This window comes from Chlorocebus sabaeus, chromosome 2 (genome assembly GCF_047675955.1).
Source record: "Chlorocebus sabaeus isolate Y175 chromosome 2, mChlSab1.0.hap1, whole genome shotgun sequence".
Classification (NCBI taxonomy): Eukaryota; Metazoa; Chordata; class Mammalia; order Primates; family Cercopithecidae; genus Chlorocebus; species Chlorocebus sabaeus.
Genome location: NC_132905.1, coordinates 48,666,961 through 48,689,843, shown reverse-complemented (window position 1 = coordinate 48,689,843; position 22,883 = coordinate 48,666,961). Strand labels below are relative to the sequence as shown.

At 51.0% G+C, this 22,883-nt stretch overlaps 1 protein-coding gene across 1 annotated transcript in view; it reads left to right on the top strand.

Moving 5' to 3' along the window:
- Positions 1–22,883, top strand: part of LOC119622814 (VPS10 domain-containing receptor SorCS2-like) — a 206,527-nt gene that overhangs the window by 132,046 nt on the left and 51,598 nt on the right. The window contains 4 exon segments of the mRNA XM_073004837.1: positions 2,368–2,486; positions 5,246–5,335; positions 14,233–14,412; positions 20,282–20,428. Coding sequence (XP_072860938.1) covers positions 2,368–2,486; positions 5,246–5,335; positions 14,233–14,412; positions 20,282–20,428 — 536 coding nt within the window.

The following is a 22,883-nucleotide window of genomic DNA, read 5'->3' as shown; positions in this document are numbered from 1 at the left end:
CCTGGAACACTGAGAGCCTGACCATGGTGGGATGGATGAATGAGTGAGTGAGTGAGGGAATGAATGAAAGAATAGGTGAGTGAGTGAGTGAAGGGAGGAGCGAGTGAGTAAATAAGTGAGTGAGTGAGGAATGATTGAGTGAGTGAGTGAATGAGTGATTGAATGAGTGGTTGAATAAGTGAGTGAGTAATTGAAAGGGTGAGTGAATGAGTGAGTGAGTGAGTGGGTGAATGAGTGAGTGAGTGAGTGAATGAATGAGTGAGTGAATGAGTGAGCAAGCGAGTAAGCGAGTGAATGAGTGAGTGAGCAGGTGAATGAATGAGTGAGCAGGTGAATGAGTGAGTGAGCAGGTGAATGAGTGAGCAGATGAATGAGTGAGTGAATGAGTGAGTGAGTGAGTAGGTGAATGAGTGAGCAGGTGAATGAGTGAGTGAGCAGGTGAATGAGTGAGTGAGTGAGTGAGTAGGTGAATGAGTGAGTGGGTGAATGAGTGAGTGAGTGAGTGAGCAGGTGAATGAGTGAGTGAGTGAGTGAATGAGTGAGTGAGTGAATGAGTTAGTAAATGAGTGAAGGAGTGATTGAATGAGTGAGTGAATGAGTGAGTGAGCAAGCGAGTGAGTAAGCGAGTGAATGAGTGAGTGTGTGAATGAATGAGTGAGCAGGTAAATGAGTGAGTGAGTGGGTGAATGAGTGAGTGAATGAGTGAGTGAGTAGGTGAATGAGTGAGTGAGCAGGTGAATGAGTGAGTGAGTGGGTGAATGAGTGAGTGAATGAGTGAGTGAGTGAGTAGGTGGATGAGTGAGCGAGTGGGTGAATGAGTGAGCGAGTGAATGAGTGAGTGGGTGAATGAGTGAGTGAGCGGGTGAATGAGTGAGTGAGCAGGTGAATTAGTGAGTGAATGAGTAAGTGAGTGAATGAGAGAGTGAGTGAATGAGTTAGTAAATGAGTGAAGGAGTGATTGAGTGAGTGAATGAGTGACTGAGTGAGCAAGCGAGTGAGTGAGTGAATGAGTGAGTGAGTGAGCAGGCGAATGAGTGAGTGAGCGGGTGAATGAGTAAGTGAGCAGGTGAATGAGTGAGTGGGTGAATGAGTGAGTGAATGAGTGAGTGAGTAGGTGAATGAGTGAGTGAGTGGGTGAATGAGTGAGCGAGTGAATGAGTGAGTGAATGAGTGAATGAGTGAGTGAGTGAATGAGTGAGTGAAGGAGTGATTGAGTGAATGAGTGAGTGAGCAAGCGAGTGAGTAAGCGAGTGAATGAGTGAGAGTGAGCGCGTGAATGAGTGAGTGAGCAGGTGAATGAGTGAGTGAGCAGGTGAATGAGTGAGTGAGTGGGTGAATGAGTGAGTGAATGAGTGAGTGAGCAGGTGAATGAGTGAGTGAGTGAGTAGACTGTCAACTGAGCATGTCCCTGAGCTAGTCGTTTCGCTGCATCTCCAGCTGTAGGAAGTTCAGTGTTGAGCGCAGGGCACACCAGGCAGTTTCAGGGAAACATGGGCGTGGCTCAGGAGGGCTTGGCAGTGGCCTGGCGCTGCTGCCCACGTACCCTCTGTGTACACTGCCTTCCGCCTCCTTGGAACAGCCTGAACAGGTAGGCCTACCCCATTGTTCAGTGCAGAAACCTGAGGCTGAGCTTAGGGGTAGGCCTTTCTGGTTCCTAAACCCCTTCCCTTAACCATTCTCCATGCTGCCGGATCACCCAGGGCCAGAGTCAGGAGGAGGAGGAAGAGGTAATGGAGGAGGGGGAGGACGACGGAGAAGAGGAGGAGGAGGTGCCCTTCCCTTGGTCCCTTTGGATAAATCTTGCTCCTGGCTCACAAGCTGGAACCCAGAGCTTCCTGAGGCCTCCAGGCTCCAGCCCCTCCACATAAATTTGCCCTGGGGAAACAGAAGGACTTAAAATCAGCAGCTCCCTGGCAAAGCATGCATTCAGTATTGCTCAACCATAAACATGTGGAAAAGGGTAGAAGCATGTGCTTAAAATTTTGGGGAAAAGAACCCTTGAGCCCCACCCGCCCTCACCCCTGCTCAGGTGTGAGAGACCGGGAGGGTGTGGGGGCCGTGCATGTCTGGGCATGGTGAAGTGCCCACCGTCAGCTGTGCTGACCCCTCCTGCAGGGGACGGCAGGCCCCAGAGTAGCACGAACACCTTCCTGAGGGTTGAAGGAGCTTGTGTCAGAGTGCAGGTGGCCCGCAGTCCAGGATGACACCCTCGGCCGCAGGTGTCATCCTGGACTGTGGCCTTTAGAATTCAACCCACGAAGCCGCACCGCAGTGGTGCTGGAGGAGGATGGAGCCCAGCACATGTCTCGGGCTGTCTCTGGCTCCGGCTGGAGTCTGACTGCCTGGGCCGGCGCCTCTCTCCTGTAGGTTTTCGGTATGTCACCTGCCCGATCCACAACTGCTCCGAGAAGCTGCCGGCAGCCCCGTTCGCAGGCCCTATTGACCACGGGTCTCTGACCGTGCAGGACGATTACATCTTCTTTAAGGTAAGGTTGCTTCCGGAACTTTGGGAAATTGGCAATAGGCGACGTGGTGGATGAGCTGCCCGCAGCCAAAATGGAATTGCTCAGAAAAGAGGCAATAAAACGGGTATTTCACTTTCGAGTGCTACTTTGCAGGTCACGGTTTCTGACCGTAGCTGTGGCTACAGGCATCCACAGAAGCCCCCGCAAACCCAGCCATGGGGCTCAGGGACATGGAGGCTCCACCTCCCTTCTGGCCACCATGAACCTCCCAGCCACTCGGGGTCCCCAAACCTAAGCCCATTTAGCCCCATTTGGCTTTATCAGTGACTTTGGAACTGACCAGGACTGCTTCTGGTCCCGGCTCTTGGCCGCCAGGCACTGGCTGTCCACAGCCCTGTGACCAGGACCCTGCTGCGTGTGCCCTCAGGTCACAAGTGGGCCCACCCTCAGCAGCCACGTGGTCCCAGCTAATTCAGAAACTCTAGCACACAACCAATCCATCCAGCTTTTCTTCACCTTCATGAATGGGGAACTCAGCATCCCTGAAACAGCCTAGCCCTCTGCTGAGTAGCCCCAGTCACTGGCCTGTTTTTTCTGGCCCTGAGACAGAGTCTGCTTCATCGGACTCCCATCCACTGGGTCTGTTCTGCCCTCTGGGATCCTGTAAATCAAGTCCAAAGTTTCCCCAAAGAAAGCATCTTGAGGACAGCTGCTGGGTGCCCTCTACCCAGAAGGCCCTCCACCTATGGAGGAGCAGGCTGGGCTATCACTCAGTGCAGCAAGGGGGAACACATGCCCTGGGGAACCTGAGCATCTCAGAGGGGTTAGAAGGGCCTGATTGTTAGGTGTGGGCTGCAGGAGGTGATTTGTGGCTTGCTCCCCAGCCGCCTCCTTGCCCTGTCTCAGCCACACTTGATCACCCCAGCTCCCCACTCTACGCTCTGTGCCAAGGGCCACCAGGGACTTAGGTGCCAGGGCAGGCATGGGCATCCCAGCCCCCACTGTTAAAGCAGGCCAGACAAGAGGCTTCTGCCACCACCAGCACTGACCTTCAGCCCTGCCCAGTCTCCACTGCTCTCTGCTGAGCCCAGCCCCTGGCTTTTGATCCTCAGTCTGTGCGTTTGCTCGCACTGTTCCCTGTGCTGTGCCTCACTTCTCCACAGGCTGATTCCTGCTCCTTCTCAAAGACTCAGTCATGCACTTCCTCCTCCAGGAAGTCTTCTGCCTCCACTTCAGGCTCACTGGTGCCTCCTCTGAGGACCCCCAGCCCTGTGCCTTCCTCCGTCACAGCCCAGGCCCCACTGTGTCATTCCGTACCATTTACTCCTTTTGTCCCTACACCTGACTCAGGCAAGCTGAGACTGGGTTCTAGGTCTGAACCCACCACCTGCTTTTCCAGCACCTAGCATTATATTTCTGCGGATGTTCACTAAGTACTAAAGCAAAGACAGTGTCAGCTCTCTGGGCAACCATCTCCCATGTTGAGTGGTTTCTAAACATTCGACCTGCTGGCCTGTCAAAGCCCTGCAGCCTAAGACCCCCGGAGCTCACCTATGGAGGAGCAGGCTGGGTTATCACTCAGTGCAGCAAGGGGGAACACATGCCCTGGGGAACCTGTGCGTCTCAGAGGGGTTAGAAGGGCCTGATTGTCAGGTGTGGGCTGCAGGAGGTGATTTGTGGGGGCTGCAAGGAAGCCGGGCGTGACTCTGGATTGGGGGATGTGAGGACATGAGGTCCTGCTAGGATCGGGCGTCTCAATCTTCTCTAGAGGGAGGGGTGACTCAGGGGAGGCAGGAGCCGGGCTGTGAAGCAGCAGCCCTCGCTCGTCTCAGCCAGGGTGGTTGCCTGGGCATCTTGGAGGTTTGAATGACATTCACGTCTGGTCTGTGTTCGGACCCGATCGCGGGGTGGTCTCAGGTGGTCTCATTCTGCACAAGGTCACAGTGAGCTTGTCTGGGGTTGGTGCTCACGACATTGTTTGTGAGGGGCAGGAGAAGGGGGGCCACTGGCTCCATCCAGTTTCTACCCTGGTTTCCATCTTTCTCAACAACTGCAGAGGAAAGCTCTCCCTGCCCCAGCCCAGGCCTCCCCTGCCCTCTCCCTTCCTCCCTCCTCCCTCCTCCCACCCTGGTCCTCAGAGGATCCGGGAGCCTGTGCTGGGATGCGAGAAACCTCAGCCCTTCCAGCCTCACCTCACCACCAACAAGGTGGCGGTGCTGGTGGCTCAGGAGGCTGCACCTCCAGTTCTGTGGCAGTGAGGATCCGTGGCCTCTGTGATCAGAGACCTGCCACAGTCCTGTCCTGAAGGGCCTTTCTGTCTCTGGGAACAGATGTCCATAGCCACAGTTAATGGGGTTGATTGTCATGGGATCAAATGAGCTGCCCGGGAAAAGCACTCAGGATGGTGCCAGCTTTGTTTGTCATGCCTCGAAGTTCAGTGGTCACCTTTGGTGATGAGCTCATCTTTGGCCTGTCTCCTTCTCCATCGGAACTTTTTCTACCTTGTTCCTTAAGTTGGATGCAGAGAAACAAGGCAAAGAGAGAGCATGGGGAAAGAAGTTAGTTCTGACTGAAGGAAGCAGAGGACGACTTCCCAGAGGAGGGGTGTTAATGTGGGGCTTTGAAGGATGAATAGGAGTCTGCTCATTTCAAGCAGAACAGGTATAAGCAAAGTAAAAGGGCATTTTCACTTGCTGAATATAATGTGTAGTTTTCCATTCATGAGACCTGGCTGGAGAGGGAATCAAGCTTCTCAAAACTGTGTTTCTTCCCCCGGTTAGGTAACATCAGCAAACCGGACAAAATACTATGTCTCTTATCGCCGCAATGAATTTGTCCTGATGAAGCTGCCGAAGTATGCATTGCCAAAGGTAAGGTGCTCCCCACTCTGCCTGGCCCTGTGCCAGGCCCTAAGCCTATCCTGACTCGTGGGGCAGCAGGACTCACACACAGGTGCTTGGCGGCTCCAGGTCAGGATGGACAAGAACAGTGTGGCCACACTTCCTCCAGCCACTCGCCCCTCACACGCTCCATTCCAGCCCACCCAGCCCTTCCAGACTCAGCTGTGCCCAGCTTCATCCCGGGCCTCTGCCAGGTTCTTCCCTCTGCCTGGTTCATCTTTCTCCAGAACTTTTGCATGTGTGGTATTTCGGGAGAAATATTGCTTGCTAATGGCCCCGCAGGCGAGCCCAGGCCTCTGTCTTCTGGTCCCATCCCACTCTTCTCCTTGCTGGTGCCCAGGGTGCCAGGGACACCTCCATCCAGTGTCCATCTCCTGCTCTCCTCTGACATTGCTGGGGTGGAGAGGATCTCTGCTGTACTCACCTCTGCATTCCAGCCACCTAGTATGCTGCCTGGCATACAGTAGGTGCTCGGTTAATGCTATTGCCTTTCCCTTGCTTCAGAAGGCAAAGAAGGGGGACCAGGGGAGCTGGGAACTGCCCAACTCTGCCCCTGCCCCTGCCTTGGGGCCTCTCTCCCTGCTGTTAATATATTATTCCCACCTACCAGAGGAGGTGATGGAAGTTCAGAGAGTCAGTAACCTATCTGAGATCACACAGCTAGTTAGAAACAAAGGCAGATCTCAGACTGAGGTCCGGGTGAGCCAGCCCAGCCTTATGCCACACCTCCCTCCTGAGGACATTGGGATGACACCTTCTGAAGGTCTCTGTCCCACATGCATAGCCGAGAAGCAGATGAACCTTCCCTTCCTCCACATGTATTTACTGAGCACCAAATATAAACCAGGATGTGTGCTAGGAGGCCATGCTGTGAATCAGAAGCCCCAGGATCCTGCTCCCGTGGGCTTTGCAGACAGGGAACAGGCAGGAGATCCCGTAGACAGACAAATGCATAAAATAATTGCAGGTTGTAGTTTGTGCTAAGAAGGGAACAAGAGGGAAAGACAGAGAGTGATGGAGGGCATGTGTATGAGTGTATATGTGCGTGTGTGTGTGTATGCTCACGTGTTTGTGGGTGTGGGTGTGCTCATGTGTGTGACTGATTTAGGCCAGGCAGCTATGGAGGCCCCTCTGGGGCTGGGAGTGGGAGGGACTCTTTATCCGAAGCTCCGAGGCAGCTCTGAGGACAGCAAGGGAGAAAGTCATTCGGGAGGAGGGCAGAGCAGGAGCTAAGACCCTGGGGTAGAGAGTGAGAGTGGAGTGGGAGGGGGCTGGCGGCTCTGGGCCCCCTAAGCCCAGGCTGTGGCTTGTTGTAAAGTGCTTGGCCATGGGAGCTTCTGCGCTGGGCACCCTCAGACCTCTCCTGAGCCAGAAATGGGAAAAGTCTAGGAGGGCTTTTAAAAACTTCTCTTTAAAAAACAAGAAAAAAGGCCGGGCGCGGTGGCTCACGCCTATAATCCCAGCACTTTGGGAGGCCGAGACGGGCGGATCACAAGGTCAGGAGATCGAGACCATCCTGGCTAACCCGGTGAAACCCCGTCTCTACTAAGAAATACAAAAAACTAGCCGGGCGAGGTGGCGGGCGCCTGTAGTGCCAGCTACTCGGGAGGCTGAGGCAGGAGAATTGCGTGAACCCAGGAGGCGGAGCTTGCAGTGAGCTGAGATCCGGCCACTGCACTCCAGCCTGGGCCACAGAGCGAGACTCCGCCTCAAAAAAAAAAAAAAAAAAAAAAAAAAACAAGAAAAAAAATAAAAGGAAATTAAAGAAAAGGAAAAAAGGAGTGAGTTTAATAGACTGAACGCCAGGCTTGGCTGAGTATATAAATTAAAAGCTAATGGTTTCATTTCAGGCAAAGGCACTAGGTGTCTGTCCCTCTGGAGTGAGGGACCTTTTCAGCATCTGAGAAGCCTTCCTTTGATTTTGGGGGCTACAGCATTAGAAGCTCCTGTGTCCTGGGCTCTTTGTCCTGGTGTTGGGGAGAGGAAAGTGCACAGCCCAGAATTAGGCCCATACAGGGACCCTCTCTGCTCCCCTCTAGCATTGGAGGCTGGGGTGGCTGGGCCAGGAGTCAGCCTGCTGCCAAGGGTGCTCTCAGGAGCCTATGGCTGTAAGTCATGACCTCTGTGACCTTGAGTGATGGCTTCCTGGACCTCTGCTCCCTAGACCTGCAGATGTGATATCAGTGAGATCTGCAGGAAGCATCAGGTCGTGTCTCCCGCTGTGGACCCTTAACAGTGTGCATTTTACCCTGATTTTCTTCTTCCCCCATTTCTACGGAAATTGGAGGTCATTGAAAAGAATCAAGAGGCTCTCACAGCAGTGACAGACACACACCCAGCCTCATGTCATTAAGTTTCAAGGGAAGACCAGGGACTCATCCAGGGCAGGTGGCATGTGCTGTGACTGTCAGTGTCCTCCCTCAGGGGTCCATACACAGGATCCAGTGACCAGCAGTTGAAGATGATGGTCACTTCCTCATCAAGAAGTGGGCAAGCTGGGCTGCTGTCAGGAGAACGGGGCCCCCAGAGCCCTCCGGGGTCTTCAAGACCACATCTCATGTAGCTGAGACCTTTGCCCAGCCAGCCAGCCTGCTTCCTCTCCACCCAGGTCAGGACAGCAGCCCGCCCAGTGTTTCCCATCAACAACTTGTAGAAGTGGCTAATTGAATTTCCTCATCAGATGTTGTTGTTTTATGGTGAATTTGTAACTTGCCTGTTTCCTCTTCCCACAGACTCAACCCCCCTCTTTTTTTTCTTTTTATATTTTTAATTGCTTAATTAACATTATGAAAATCATAGACATTGGAGCAGGGGGCTCACCTGCAAACCTCTCACCCCCTGCACCCGATGTCTCCCCCACCAATTCTTGGTCTCCCCGCATTCCTCAGCCATATGCAAAAGGGCTTTTACGTAGCTGAATTACAAGCAGTCCTGGGTCTCCAGCCTGCTTTCACAGGACACTATAGACTGTGAAAGTCTCACATGAGACTGTTTCTTGAATGATGTACGATATCTACTTTAAATGACTATGAAGCTTTCTACTGAGGAGACTGTACTTCGTTGAGCTAAGCCAGATTCTTGTTGCTTGGAGATTTGGGTTGTTTCCATTTTTTTATAATTATAAACAGTGCTGCAATGAATCTCTGTGTGCCCACAGGTACTTCTTTTTAATTTTCTCAAGTTAAAGTCTAAGAAGAACTTCAGAACAAAGGATATAAATATTTGTGTAGCTTAGTTGCTTGGGCAAGCTGGGCTGCTGTCACCAACAAAGTTGGAACAGATCAGCTTCAACATAGCTTTGCCATTGTTTTCTATTTTCCTTCTATGTTAAAGGGTATAAATGATACCATCCTGCTGTTTTAATTTACCTGTCTATGAAAACTGTAAAGGGTGGGCTGTTTTTATATTTGTCAATATCCTTTGCTTATTTATTTGTCATCATTTAAAAAAAAAATATTCAGTTTCCCTAACAGAGGTAAACAATAGGCCAAAGCTATAAACAGACCAAAGAGAAGAAAAATCCAAATAACTGCCAATTATATAAAGGCATTCATAACAATGAGTAAATGCAAATTTAAAGGGAAATATTCCTGTATTTGCCATAAATATATTTAAAGTAAAATAAAATTTCTAAACCATATTAATAAAGAAAGAAGTGACATCAGATAAGATGGCAGAGCAGGACGCCCCAGGAATCCATCTTCCCACCTAGACAGCAATGGCACTGGCAGAACCCATCCAGTGTAACTGCTTTGGAATTCTCAAGTGTGTTTTAGAGCCTGCATTTTCCAGGGCAAGGCATGGATGGCATATCAAAGTCAATTTGGATAATGTCAGCTCTTAGCCTGGTAGAGGCTTCCCATCCCCCACTCCTCCAGCCTCATGGCAGGCAAATGTGCATGTATCCCTAGAGCAGCAGGCACAGAGCTTGAAAGAGCTGGAGGGCGCAGGGGTGCTATAAGAACCTTGTCTTCCAAATACTGAGGATCTGTGCTCTGACTACTGACTGCTTCTGACGACAGACGTGCAGATACCCAGACAGGCAGCCACTGTTGCAACCACCATGAGTTGAAACAGCTTCCAGGAGATTTAAAGGGTCACAGCCTGTTTTACTCTCTTTTATTTTTCCCCCTTTTCCCTTTTGGGAGCCAGACATTCAAAAGCAACTGTAGATATGGGAGAATTTAGAAAATCACTATGCATGCCCAGGGAAAAGCAGAGGCTCAGAAAAGGCCTAGGAAGATGTTAAGCTTACATGTATAGCTGATCCTTGGTAAAGATATAGCCTACAACCATCAAAAATAAGAACAAAACATGGCAAGCTCTATGGAAAGGGGATAAGCTAATTTCCAGAGTTACCATATTATTGTCCAATCTAATTGGACATTAGACTCAACTGTCCAGTTTTTGACATAAAAAAGTTACGAGGTAACCAAAGAAACAGGAAAGTATGATTCATTCAAAGGAAAAAAAAAAATAAACAGAAACCTTCCCTGAGAAAGACCAGATGGCAGATCTACTAGACAAAGACTTTAATATGAGTGTCTTACAGAGGCTCAAATAACTGAAGGGAAAAATAGAGAAAAACAAGAAAATGATGTATGGACAAAATGGAAATAGCAATAAAGAGATAGAAAAAATAAAAAGGAACCAAAAAAAATTCTGGAGCTAAAAAGAATAATTGAAAAGAATACTAAAGAGATTTGAAAACAGAACTGAAAGGCAGAAGAAGGAATCTGAGAACTTAAAGATAAGACAATTAAAATTATCAAGCTGAGGAGCAGAAAGAATAAGGATTGAAAGTGAACACAGTCTATGGGAGCTTTTGGACATCATCAAGCAGACTAACATATGATTGTGGGAGTCCCAGAAGGAACAGAAGAGAGATAAAGGCAGAGAGATTATTTGAAGAAATAATGGCCCAAAACTCCCCCATCAATTTATATTGATGAAAAACATGAATATAAATACCTAAAAATTCAAACTCTAAGAAGGATAAACACAAAGAGATCCACACCAAGACACATAACCAAATTGTCAAAAGACGGAAACCCTTTTTTTTTTTTTTTTGAGACAGAATCTCCCTCTGTTGCCCAGGGTAGAGTTCAGTGGTACAATCTCAGCTCACTGCAACCTCCACCTTCTGTGTTCAAGCAATTATCCTGCCTCAGCCTCCTGAGTAATTGGGATTACAAGTGTCTGCCACCACACCCAGCTAATTTTATATTTTTAATAGAGACAGGGTTTCACCATATTGGCTAGGCTGGTCTAGAACTCCTGACCTCAAGTGATCTACCTGCCTTGGCCTCCCAAAGTGCTAGGATTACAGCCGTGATCCACCATGCCTGACCAAAAATTGAAACTCTTAAGAGAGAATCTTGAAAGTAGCAAGAGAAAAATGACTTGTTACATATAAGCAATAATCAATATGATTATCAACAGATGTCTCATCAGGAACCCCAGAGTTCAGCAGGCAGTGAGCTGATACATTCAAAGTGCTGTAAGAATTTGATGAAGGTGTTGGTTCATTAGACTGTTTCATGAATTTTATATAAACATCTATGGAGAAATTTCCCATCATGTCTATTAAAAATGTTTTTAAACTTTTCCAAAATTACTTATTTAAAATGCATTCACTACAACTAATGGAAGAATATATTTATTTACCTTATAATACAACATAATAGACAATACTATGTACATAATTAACAATACTATGTGTATGTGTAGATACCCTTTCTACCTGCTTGCCTCTCCAGTCCTCCCTTCCCTGACCGTCTCATTTCCTCATTCCTCAAGGAGGTATTGTTGAAAGTCCTGGATACCCCTCATATCCATTCTGCCCCTTCATCTTAGTTCAACAAACCACAGACTTTAGCTAGTACATTGCTTTCCAGCTAAAAGACTGCATTTCCCAGCTTCCTTTGCAACTACATGTGGTCAATGCTTCTAAAATCTAGCCAGTGAGATGCTAGTGGAATTGTCCTGTGTGGCTTCTTAGAGCTCTCTAATAAAGAGAGTTTTTTCCTGTTTCTGTTACTCACAAGCAAACCTAATTCTACCTAATAACAAATATTGGCAAGGTTGGTGTTTCTTTCCGCATATTTCTCCAGGTCATACAAATATGTACAATCATATATACTAGATGTATATTTGAATGTGTCTCACATTCTTCCTTTAAAAATATCAAAATGTCTCTACTATCTTTTCTCAAAGAAGACAGTAAATGCAATAGGAAGCAAAAATTGCCTGTTATTTATAAATCTCTAATCAGCAAATATTTTAAAAAGACCGCTCTCAATATTGGCATATGTAAAACAAAATAAGTGCTCTCTACTCCTGCTGGTGGGGAAGGAACTAATGTAAACTTTCAGGATAGCAATTTAACAACAGGTAACAAGAGCTTTCGAAATGTTGCGATGTGGCAATTTCCCTTCTTAGGAGTTTATGTCAAGGAAATAACCAGAGAGCCAGAGATCTGTGTCTAGAAACATTCATGACCATCTCCCAGTTATGTTGAGAATGCGGATGGTTTCCCAGTAGGGAAGCAGCTCAGTGGAATATGGCCCGTCCACAAAATGGAATATCATGCAGTCATTAAAAGTGCTGTTTATAGATCATTTTAATGGCAGACACAATGCTCTGCCTGTGACGTAAAGGGGCAAACTATAAACTACACATGAAAAAAATATGTGCATCACACTTGAGAGAAAGCCCAAACGTAAACATTTGAACACGCTGGTGTCAGGTCTCTCTAGGGGACACTGCTCGTAACCTCGAGTCACTTCATGCATTTTTCTTTGTTTCCTAGATGTGGAAAACATTTACCCAATGCATTTACCCAGGTTATGTAAACATTTACCCAGGGGCATAGGAGGCACACTGTAAGTTGCTGCAATCACGGTAAATACTGAATCCTGACGACATGGTTGACGTCAAGTCCTCTGAGCTCAAAGCACCCATAATCGCAGTCCCCCCCACCACCCCTGCAGGAGTCTCACATGCTACCTGACAATCTGACTGCACAGTCTAATTCCCTGCCACAGCCCGGGCTGGTGGACAAGGCTTCCCGTAGTTGGGCAGCAGAATGACCAATGCCTGGATGACAGAGTGCGTTTTGGCCCATGGTCCTGAGTGGGGAGGAATGGGGAGCTGAGGTGAGGAGGACAGAGCAGCCACAAGCCTGCTACCTCCAGGCACTTCACGTGCCTCCGTGGGCGCTGCATCACCTATGGTCCCACTTCACACGTGGGGACAGCCAGGCCCTGGCACCTTGCCCTATCATCCTTCCCTGGTTCTGTGTCTCTCGGTGCCAGTCATTTCTGTGTGTTGAATTTCAGTCCATAGACACAGGACTACAGCTCCTGCCACTGTGGGGTCCTCTCTTCCTGTGGGCTGCATGGTAGCTGCAAAATAGCATTACTCTCCTTTTCTGCACAGTCCTTGGGGCTGCACAGCACAGGGAACAGGCAGGGCAGTGAGGGGAAGGGGCTAGGCCTCAGCGTTCAGGAGTCCAGCCCAACCCTGAGCCACCTGCTAAGGCAGCTTCTTCCTCACTCTCCACTGAAAACTGAGCTCCACTAGGCAGAATCTGGATTTGATCTATTATTCAGAAAAAAAAAATTAATAAACTCCTTTCCTAGGCCCTCCCATTAGATGAGAACATGTGAAGGGAGGCATCCCCAAGCGTCCCAGCCACAGCCACACCATAGTTGGGAGGGGTGACTCCATAGGTGGGGCCAGCCGAGCCCCCTCTGTCACCTATCCTCTGCCCTGGAACTTGGCAATGTCTTCTCAGAGGGCAATAAAGTTCCAGAGTGAGAGAAGGCAAAGGAACAGCGTTGGGAGGGAAGCTGTTTAGGGCTTCAAAATGGGCCTGTCCAGACCCCTTTACTCATGTCTCCCACACGCATTTGGTGCTGGCTGGGCAAGAAAAGAAAACAAGAAACTGAGGTATTCCTGGTTTTCCTTTTTATTCTATTGGGTTTTGGCTACTTTCTGAGTTTAAAAACCTGGGACTGAACCCAAAGACCACTGCCCTGGGCCCACTCCAGAGCTGCCCAACACACCTGCTTCCGAATGGAAACCGAGGCGAGGCACTTTGCCCTGGCTGCCCTTTCACCTTCTGAGACCACCTTATGGGGTCCTGGTGGGGCTCCTTCTCTGCCTCCCCCTCCAGACTGTGCCCCCAGGGCTCAGGGCTGGCAGGGACCGGCACAGAGGGACCAGGAGGAAGGCTGGAGCATGTACAGGTGGGGATAGTGTCCCTGGACAATGAAGCTTTAGTGGATGAACCCACAGACGCCTCCCTGCGGGTCACAGAGGACAGGGCCACACCTGGCTCCCCACTGCACTCAGGGCCTTTCTAGGTATCCAGTGGCCGGAAAGTTTCTGGTATGGAGTGGGTGCTTCCCAAATGTGTGTTGAATGAAGGAGGGAGCAGAGACTCACCTGTTCCTGTGGATAGGAAGACAGGGAGGGGCTCCAGCCCTCACCCCTGGAATCAACCATCTGGGGGTGCATGGAGGAAGAACTCCGCCTCCCCACTGTTGGATGGATGGATAGACAGCCTGATGTGGGACCAGGAGGAGGTGTCCCCAGGCCACCCTCCCAAAACCCGGCTTAGAGCATCCCGACGCCATCCCCATATTAGAGATGGGGAAATGGAGGCCCAGGGAGGTGAGGAGACTTATCCAACGCCACAGAGCCCAGAGCAGCCGAGCGAGCCAGGAGGCAAATCCAGGCCAGACTGGCTCCAGGAGAGCCCGAGGCCTTCCCCACCCTCAAGGCCTGTGCAGCTGCCTTCTTCCTCCCACGCGCGGCCCCCAGCCTGGCCCTGACCCTGCGTTCCCCGCACATCCCCACAGGATCTGCAGATCATCAGCACGGACGAGAGTCAGGTGTTCGTGGCGGTGCAGGAGTGGTACCAGATGGACACCTACAACCTGTACCAGTCGGACCCGCGTGGCGTGCACTACGCGCTGGTCCTGCAGGACGTGCGCAGCTCGGGGCAGGCGGAGGAGAGCGTGCTCATCGACATCCTGGAGGTGGGTCTGGTGTGGATGTGGGCGGGGTCTGCCGCCAACCCCCTGCCCTCTCCCCGCACCTCCTCCTCCTCCCTCCCCTTCTGCCTGTCTCTAATGCTGTCTTAAGAGTCTGCACACATCTTCTGTAGACAGTCAAATATTTTAAGCTTTGCAGGCCAAGAGGCTATTATATAGGTATTTTTAGAGGAAGAGAATTTCCTTCTTGAGGAAATTTGAAGTACAATGATCATCGAGTACAAGTTTTTGTCATGAGAAGAATGGAATTCTTTGAGTGAATAACATTTTACTGACTTGGGTTCAACCTGAGTGTTCTCTGCCAACTCCCTCACAAGCCCTCAACAGAAGTCCTGGACTGGAGTCACCCTGAGGGCAGTGCTTCTCTCTGAGTGCCCCGTCTCTCTCTCCCTCTCTCCCTCTCTCTCTCTACCCCAACCCCTTCATCTCCTCCTTCTTTTCCCTCTCTGTGTCTGAAGTCTGCCTTCCTTTCTCTCTCTCTCTCTCCCTACCCCAGCCCCTTCATCTCCTCCTTCCCCTCCCTCTCTATGTCTGAAGTTGGCTTCTCTCTCTCTCTCTCTCCCCCCGGATCCTCCCCACCCCAGCCCCTTCATCTTCTCCTTCCTCTCCCTCTCTGTGTCTGAAGTTGGCCTTTCTTCTCTCTCTCTCTCTCTCTCTCTCTCACTTGCTCTCTTTTGCTCTTGCTCTCTCTGTCTCCCTGGAATCCAGCCCTCCAGCCTCCCTCCTGTCACTTCTCTCACCACATATGAATCCCTGGCCTCCCCTGCTGGGTTGCCATCCGAGTTCAGATGGGAGCCTTCCTTGCTGCCCTCCCGGGTCCCCCCAGGCCTCTCGCATGAGCCTCCACTGACCCCAGAGAATGCCCCGTACATTGCGCCACTGTCGCTCCATTTCCACCTGGATCCCTGCAGCAGCCTTGCCCCGGCCAGACCCATTTACAGGTCAGAAAACTGAGGCTCAGAGAAGGCAAACGACCCGCCCAGGCAGACCCAGACGTAAGCAGGAAAAGCAGGACCGGCCCAGGCCTGTCCGCTCTGAGCCTGGTGCCCTCTTCTTGGGACCCCTCTCAGTTGTTCACCTCCAAGCTCCTTCCTCTTGCCTGTGGGGACACCCCCAAGTGGCCCATTGATGCAGGCTGGGGGAGTGTCCTGTGGGTGGCCAGTAGACCCTGGGCAGGCAGTGGCATTGATGGGCTTGTGAGTGGGAGGCACCAGGCTCAGCATTCATCCCTCCCTTGCCAGAAGTAACAGAACAGTGGTCCCCAGGAAAGTCACAAATGGAATCATTTGTTTGCAATGATAACCCATTTGTCAGGGTTTACCTCCCCAGCAGACGATGCAGATACAGCCTTGCTGCCAAAAGCCCCCTGCAGGCAGCACCCAACCCCACCCCTAGTGTCCCAAAGGCCCTGCCCTGTGAGCCTCTGGGAGGGGACTGGGTCCAGCACAAACGTGGCTCTGGAAGGCAGTGGATGGGTGATGATGGGATGGGAAGGGGGCCAAGAACAGGGTGGGGTGGAGCTCCACGGTTGTCCTGTCCACAGGCATCTGTGATGCCTGCACCACCACATGCTGTGTCCTGGGCCCTGCCCTTGGGATGCAGGCTGGATATGACATGCACCATTCACCCCTCATGAAGCAGGAAGACGGCTCCCAGCTGTCGTTCTGACTGAGAGTGCCGGGGCCTGAAGACACAGCACAGAGGCAGTTGGCCAGCCTGGGGCAGAAGTCAGGGAGTGCTTCCTGGAAGAGGCTGAGCAGGAGTTAGCCAGGTGCGGAAGGAGCTCAGAGCCACACACAGAAACCTCAAGGCAAGAGGAAGCAAGGAGCCAGAAGAGGTTTGCAGTGGCCCGGTCCAAAGGTGACACCCACTCTCCACCACTTGGGTGCCCTCCCAAGGAATATCCCTTCTCTGAAAACCATCAAACATGGGTCACAGCTGGTTGTTACAAGCACAACTCTGGAGCCTGACTGCCCGGGGTCAGGTCTATGAACTGGTATGTATTTGCTCTGTGGCCGTAGGTGGGTTTCTTAACCTCTCTGTGCTTCCCTATGTGCAACAGGGATGGTAGCAGCACCTTCCTCACACGGTTGCCGTGAGTTTTAAGGCTGTCATTCCTATTGAATAGGCAGAGCAGCGCCTGGTTCCAAGTGAGGACTCACTTTGTTTGCCCAGCACTTACCCTTTCTGGGGATCAGGGATAATTAATGAGTGGGGGCTGACCCCTGAGTCTCACTGCACACGGCCAGTACTGTTACTGTCGTGGTTGTGCACCCAGCAGCACATCCAGGAAAAATGTTTGGTGCAGATGACACAGCCAGGTACTGCCTCAGAAGGCTGCGGGGATCTCTTCCCCTGCAGGGCACAACCTAGGTTTGAGGCAAGACAGCAAATCTTTCCTGGACTCCTCTTGTGCTGGAGCTTGGGTTATGAATGGGGACTTAGGGAACATAGCCCTGTCCCCTACCCCCAAGGAGCCCTGGCAGCAGGCATCTCAATGGGCTGAATGGTGACCCCGAAATAGGCATCAAAATGGTGGCCCACATCCTAATACCCAGGCCCTGCAATGTGACCTTATTTGAAAAAGAGATTTTTGCAGCGTCATGAAGTGAAAGACTCAAGCAGACATCATCCCAAATTATCCAAGGGCCCCTAAATGCAATCACAAGTGCCCTTATCTGAGACAGGAGAGGAGCCACAGGCTCACAGAGTGGCCCCGTGGGGACAGAAGCAGAGACTGCAGCCGCAGGCCAGGGAGGGCTGGAGGCGCGGAGCTGGAAGAGGCAGGAAGGATCCTTCCCTGGGGTCTGCAGAGGGAGCACAGCCCTGCCCATGCCCTGACTTTGGACTCTGGCCTCCAAGAGAATGAATTTATGTTGTTTGAAGCCAAACAACTTGTGGGACTTTTTCTTACAGCAGACACAGGAATGAATGCAGCTGTGATATGGGCAGTTATGCAGCGACACACTGATATTCTGAGCTAATGCTCCACCAGTCAGACCCACCCAGGGGCCTTGGCCTATATCTGGATCCACGTTCTTTATTGCTGAGCGTTTTCATGGAGACCCAGCTGGGATATAAAATGGCAATTACCCAATAACAAAAACCATCATGGGCAAATCAGCCTTTTACCTGCCCGGAGGACAGCAGAAAAGCATTTCCACCAAGCAATGGGCAGGGCAGAAGCCCTCTGGGTGATGTCCCTGGGTCCCCGTCCTGCCTGCCTTGTCGGGGTCCTATGAGCTTGTAAGACACAAAGACTTGCGGCACGTTCCCCGGGCCTCCCTTCAGCACCAGACCACACAGCAAAGGATGTGCAGCCATTTGGTGGGGGTGTGGCTGGTCCGAAGTCTAGCACAGAGGGACCTGTCTGCAGCCAATTTATAGCCAACACTCACACTCACACACACAGACACAGGCTCACACACATGCACACGCTCTGCCCTCTCCCAGCCCCCGGCAGCTCATCTCCTGCAGACCAAGCCCAGAGTCTGGAGGGAACTCAAGACGCCTGTAAGATGGAGTCCTGGGTTTCTGCAGGGCCTGCAGTTGGTACCGCATCTCACAAAGAAGCTGGACTCTGGGCCAGGGACCCCATCTGCAGTCATCAAGTCGAGTGAACAGGAGACAGAGTGATGCCATATGGGCTGAAGGAGCTGGCTCATCCTAGCCTCTGAGACTGTCCACCCAGCAGGACCATTGATGAAGCTTCCTCTGCAGAGAGGAAGGCTACCCCCAGACCACAGCATCCTATGCAGATAATACTGGCAGCTGAATGCTCTGTGCATGGATTTGCCACATGTATGACGTTCCCTAGAAATTCTGGGAGGATGCTCACAGTGTAATCCACCTGGCTCCTAACTCTGCCTACCTGTGTTGATAAGACCTGGTGGGTCCCAAGGCAAAGAGCCTGTCCTGCCCCCCAACTCCCACATCCAGTGAAGGCAGCCCTGAGTCTCTGAGAGCCAACTCTGAGGGTAGCCTAAACCAGTCACAGCCATCAGTGGGAAGCAAAAGATCTGTAGCTACCACCCTATGCCTGCCCCAACCTTGCACTTTGAAACAGACAACTCATTTGCTAGTTTCCCAGCTCCACAGATGGATTTTACCCAGAGCTCACCCACATCTGGTTTAGATGACTTAGATGGGAAGATTTGGAGCTTTTGATCTGGTGATATTTAGAGGAGACTTTTGACTTTGAATTAATGCTGTAATGAGATGAGAACTTTGGGAACCTTGATGGGGTGAATGTATTTTGCTTGAAGACTGACGTGTGTCCTTCGGGGTCAGAGGAGGGACTGTGCTAGAGAGAATAGTGCCCCCCTCAAAGATGGCCACATCACAAGCCCCAGAACATGCATGTATGTTACCTTATGTGGTAGAGGAGGAATGAGGTTGCAGATGGAATTAAGGCTGCTCGTCAGCAGACAGGAAGATGACCTGGGTTATCTGGAGGGGCCTAGGGTCAGCACACAGGTCCTTAACCTTGGAAGAGGTAGGCAGGAGATAGAGAAGATGTGATGGTGGAAACATGGTCAGAGAGATGCAGCATTGCTGGCTTTGAAGACAAAAGAAGGAGCCATTAGCCAAGGAATGCCGGTGCCTCTAGAAGCTGGAAAAGACAAGGAAAGGGATGCTCCTTTGGAGCCTCCAGAAAGGAATGTGATTCTACTGACACTTGACTGTGGCCACATGCTAGGCTTCTGCCCTCCAGAGCTGTGGGAGAATACATGTGTGTTGTCTGAAGCCACTGGGTTTGTGACCATCTCTTATAGCAGCTGCAGGAAGCTCAGACCCCGGTCCTCTGGTTTCATCATCATGGCTGCTGTTCTTCTCCCCTTGAGGACCTGCTGGAGTTGTGAGAATTCAGTGAGAGGACATGTATTAAGCTCAGTGCCTGTAACATAGAAGCACTTAATAACTGTATGCCATTACTATCCTAACTAGAATCTTTGGCTATGGGCCTTTGGGCAGGTGGCACCCCCTCTGAGCCTCAGTTTCCCATGGTGCAGGCTGCATATACAGGTGTAGAAACAGTTTCTGACCTGGAACACAGGAGGCCTTGACAAGTGGTGGGCATTCTTGTGCCTCTTCACACCACACTAGTGGATCTTGATAAATATGAGTCAAAACCCTCCATGAAATAAGGAACTTGCAGGAAAAGACCCTCTCTGGGAGCAAACCATTCGGTTGAACTATGTGAAGTTGCCGACAGTTGCACGTTTCTTATAGGTCAACTTAGTAACCACTCTTGGACGTTTGGGTCACTGCCATGGGCCTCTTAGGAAACCTTGAGAAAGGGACCAGGTTAGCTCTGAGCACTGAAGGCAAGTGGAGCCCTGTCCTGGGTGTTCTAGTGGAAGTATGGACCCTCCTGTCTTCATTCCTTGGCATGTTTGTATGTGGATTGAGCTGGGGTTCCCCAGAGGCAAGCCCAGGGGCAATTCTATTGGTCCAGGATGCATGGTCCAATAGAAACAAGAGGCACTGGGGGAATCTGAGCTCTGAATCAGGACCTCTGAGGCAAGGATGGGGTGAGTTTGAGGGACAGGCAGGTCAGGGGTCCAGAACCCCACTTGCCATCTGATGGTTGGTGTCTGGACCTGGGAGAACAGCTCAGCACCATGAAGATCATTCAGGCTTCAGAGCTAGACCAAACTAGCTTCCCATTAAAGCTGGGGCCGGAGTCTTGGATCCCTGGTCCCTCTAAACCTCACTCACCTCTAGAATGTGTCTCAGCTGCTGGCCATTGTGAGTGTGAAATGAGGCCACATGTGGGCTGGAGCACGGTGGATACATGGTCATCAGAGTGCTCCAGTGTAAGGTTACAGTCCTTCTTGTATTTTTGTCCCAGGTCAGAGGGGTGAAAGGAGTCTTCCTGGCAAACCAAAAAATTGATGGGAAAGTGATGACACTTATAACCTACAACAAGGGCCGCGACTGGGATTACCTGAGGCCACCCAGCATGGACATGAATGGAAAACCAACCAACTGCAAGCCTGTAAGTACCTCGGCTCACATCACATACCATCCATGGGGTGGATATTAGATATAGCTTCAGTAATCAAAAAGGTCAGAGGTGGTGATGTCTGAGAAGGACCATCTGAGACACATGAACCACCTATTTCTGCTGGGCGTGGTAGAGAGGGTCAAATGAAACTCCTTGTTTTACAGAAAAGTTAATTGGAGGTCAGAGAGGGAAGTGCATCAGTTTTTCACGCAGAATTGCTGTGCAATAAGCCACCCAAAAACAACAACATTTATTTCCCAGATCTACAGGTGGGCTCAGCTGAGTGGCTTTGCCAACCTTGGCTGGGCAGCTCTGCTGATCTTGTCTGGGCTCAGCTGGGCGGCTCTGCTGACCTTGGCTGGGCTCAGCTGAGTACCTTTGCTGATCTTGCCTGGGCTCAGCTGGGCAGTTCTGCTGACCTTGGCCGGGCTCAGCTGAGTGGTTCTGCTGATCTTGGCTGGGCTCAGCCAGGCAGCTCTGCTGATCTTGTCTGGGCTTGCTCATATGTCAGGGAATTGACTGATTTAGGCTGGTCTCCACTCTGCACATCTTGCATCCTTCTCCTGGAATCAGCTTAATTCTCATGGTGATACCAGAAGTACAAGAGGATAAACAGAAACAGGCAAGTACATTTCAAGCCTGCTGGTACATCTGCTAAAGCTTACTGGTCAACATCAAGGATCTGGGAAGTGTGCTCTGCCCAGGGGAATGAGGGCTGGAGAGCAGACACTTGCTTCTAATTTGCCATGGAAGGCAGTGTACCATCATACTGTCAGTAAGTGATAGAGTTGGGCCAGAGCTCAGACATCATGAGCCCCAAAGCTGGCCCACTATCCCAGGGACACCTTTCTACGTGAATAGAAGTGTCGACTGCCTGAGTCCTTGGTTGCCTAGAGTTGGGAGGGATCTCTCAAAGTAGCTGGGACTCTTGCCAGCTGTGTTGTGGCTATCAGGGATCCAGGTTGTGCACAGGCCCATGCTGGTGAGGAAGGAAAGATAGAGCTGTAAGGAGCCCTGATCCTAGCTAAGGTGAGCACTCAGCTACCAGGGTCCAGTGGATGCAAGGGAGGAAGAGGCTGAATGGGCCAAGAGAATCTGACCAGGCTTCTCACTCCCCTTCCAACACCCCCATGAGACCTGGCCTCTCCTGGGGCCTCTCTTCTTGCATACCACAGGGAGCTCACCACCACCAGCATCCCTGCCCCTTTCTGGGTGCTGGGCAACTCAGGGTGGGAGAAGGGTCTAGTGTTGGAGCTGCACAGAGCTGCTGTCTTAGCCCCCTGACTGTGTGATCTTGGTTACATCAACCAGTGACTCTGAGCCTCTGTTGAAAAGGGAGGAAGATGATAAACATCCCTGTGGCACTGGGGTGAGGATGAGATCAAAGAATGCAGAGACCGGCCTATGCCTGGCATGGAGCAAGCTGCAAGGAAGAGTGAATCTCGTCCCTTCCAAGCTCTCCCTCTTTCTACACTGTCCCCAAGGCCTAGAATGCCCCCTCCCTGTTCCTCATCTAGCAAGCTCCTACTAACACCTGAAAACCGTGCCCACATGTTCCCTCCACTGAGGAGCCTTCCCTGGGCATACTGCTTCTCTGTTCCCCACTGTCACCCAGAAGCATCTCTTAGACACTACACACTGGGGACGCCTGAAACCACCCATCTCTCTGCCTCAGCTTCCTCATGTATAAAACAGAAGAACAAAAGTACCTGTTTGACAGGGTTATATTCAGCAAATCTGCGCGAACACTTGCTATGTGCCAGGCACTGTTCTGCAGGCTCAGAACACACAAACCAACAAAACGGAAGACATTCCCTGTCTTCCTGGGATTCCACTTGGCACACAGCAGGGCTTAGAAAATGGTGAGCCGCCGCCGCCACCGGCCCCAGTGTTGGCCCATGGAGGCCATGGTACCAAGAGGCGAGCAGTTCCTCCTCCCAGACAGCCCTCACCCCAGAGCCAGGGCGGGACTCTGGCCCCCAGGGCAGCCCGTTGCTCTAAGCTGAGGCTTGAGCTCTGACTTGGGAACACTCACCTCTCAGAAGCCTGCTGTCTGCCTCTGCTTAAGCCCCCAACTCCTGCTGATAATACCTGTCGACCTGTATGGAGAATTAATTACCTGCCCTTTGTAAAAATGCTTCCCAGAACAAAGTTGCTGTGAAAGGGCTAATTTTTGTATCATCATCGGCAAAGTTAAGCCATATTAATCTGTCAAAGCAAGTTTTTGCTAAGAATAGATTCTTGTCTGCGATTATGCAGCTCAGTGAGGAGATAACCTCGGTGAGATTTATGTCTTGACCTTGAAACAATGAAATAGGAGCAAACTGGTGAGCGTGCAGCCCCAGGCAGGCATGTGGGAACCCGACTGGGCACGGTGGAAAGTAGAGCCAAGTGCACGGAGCCCACGGGGGCACAACAGACATCAAACTACAGCCTCACGGGCTGG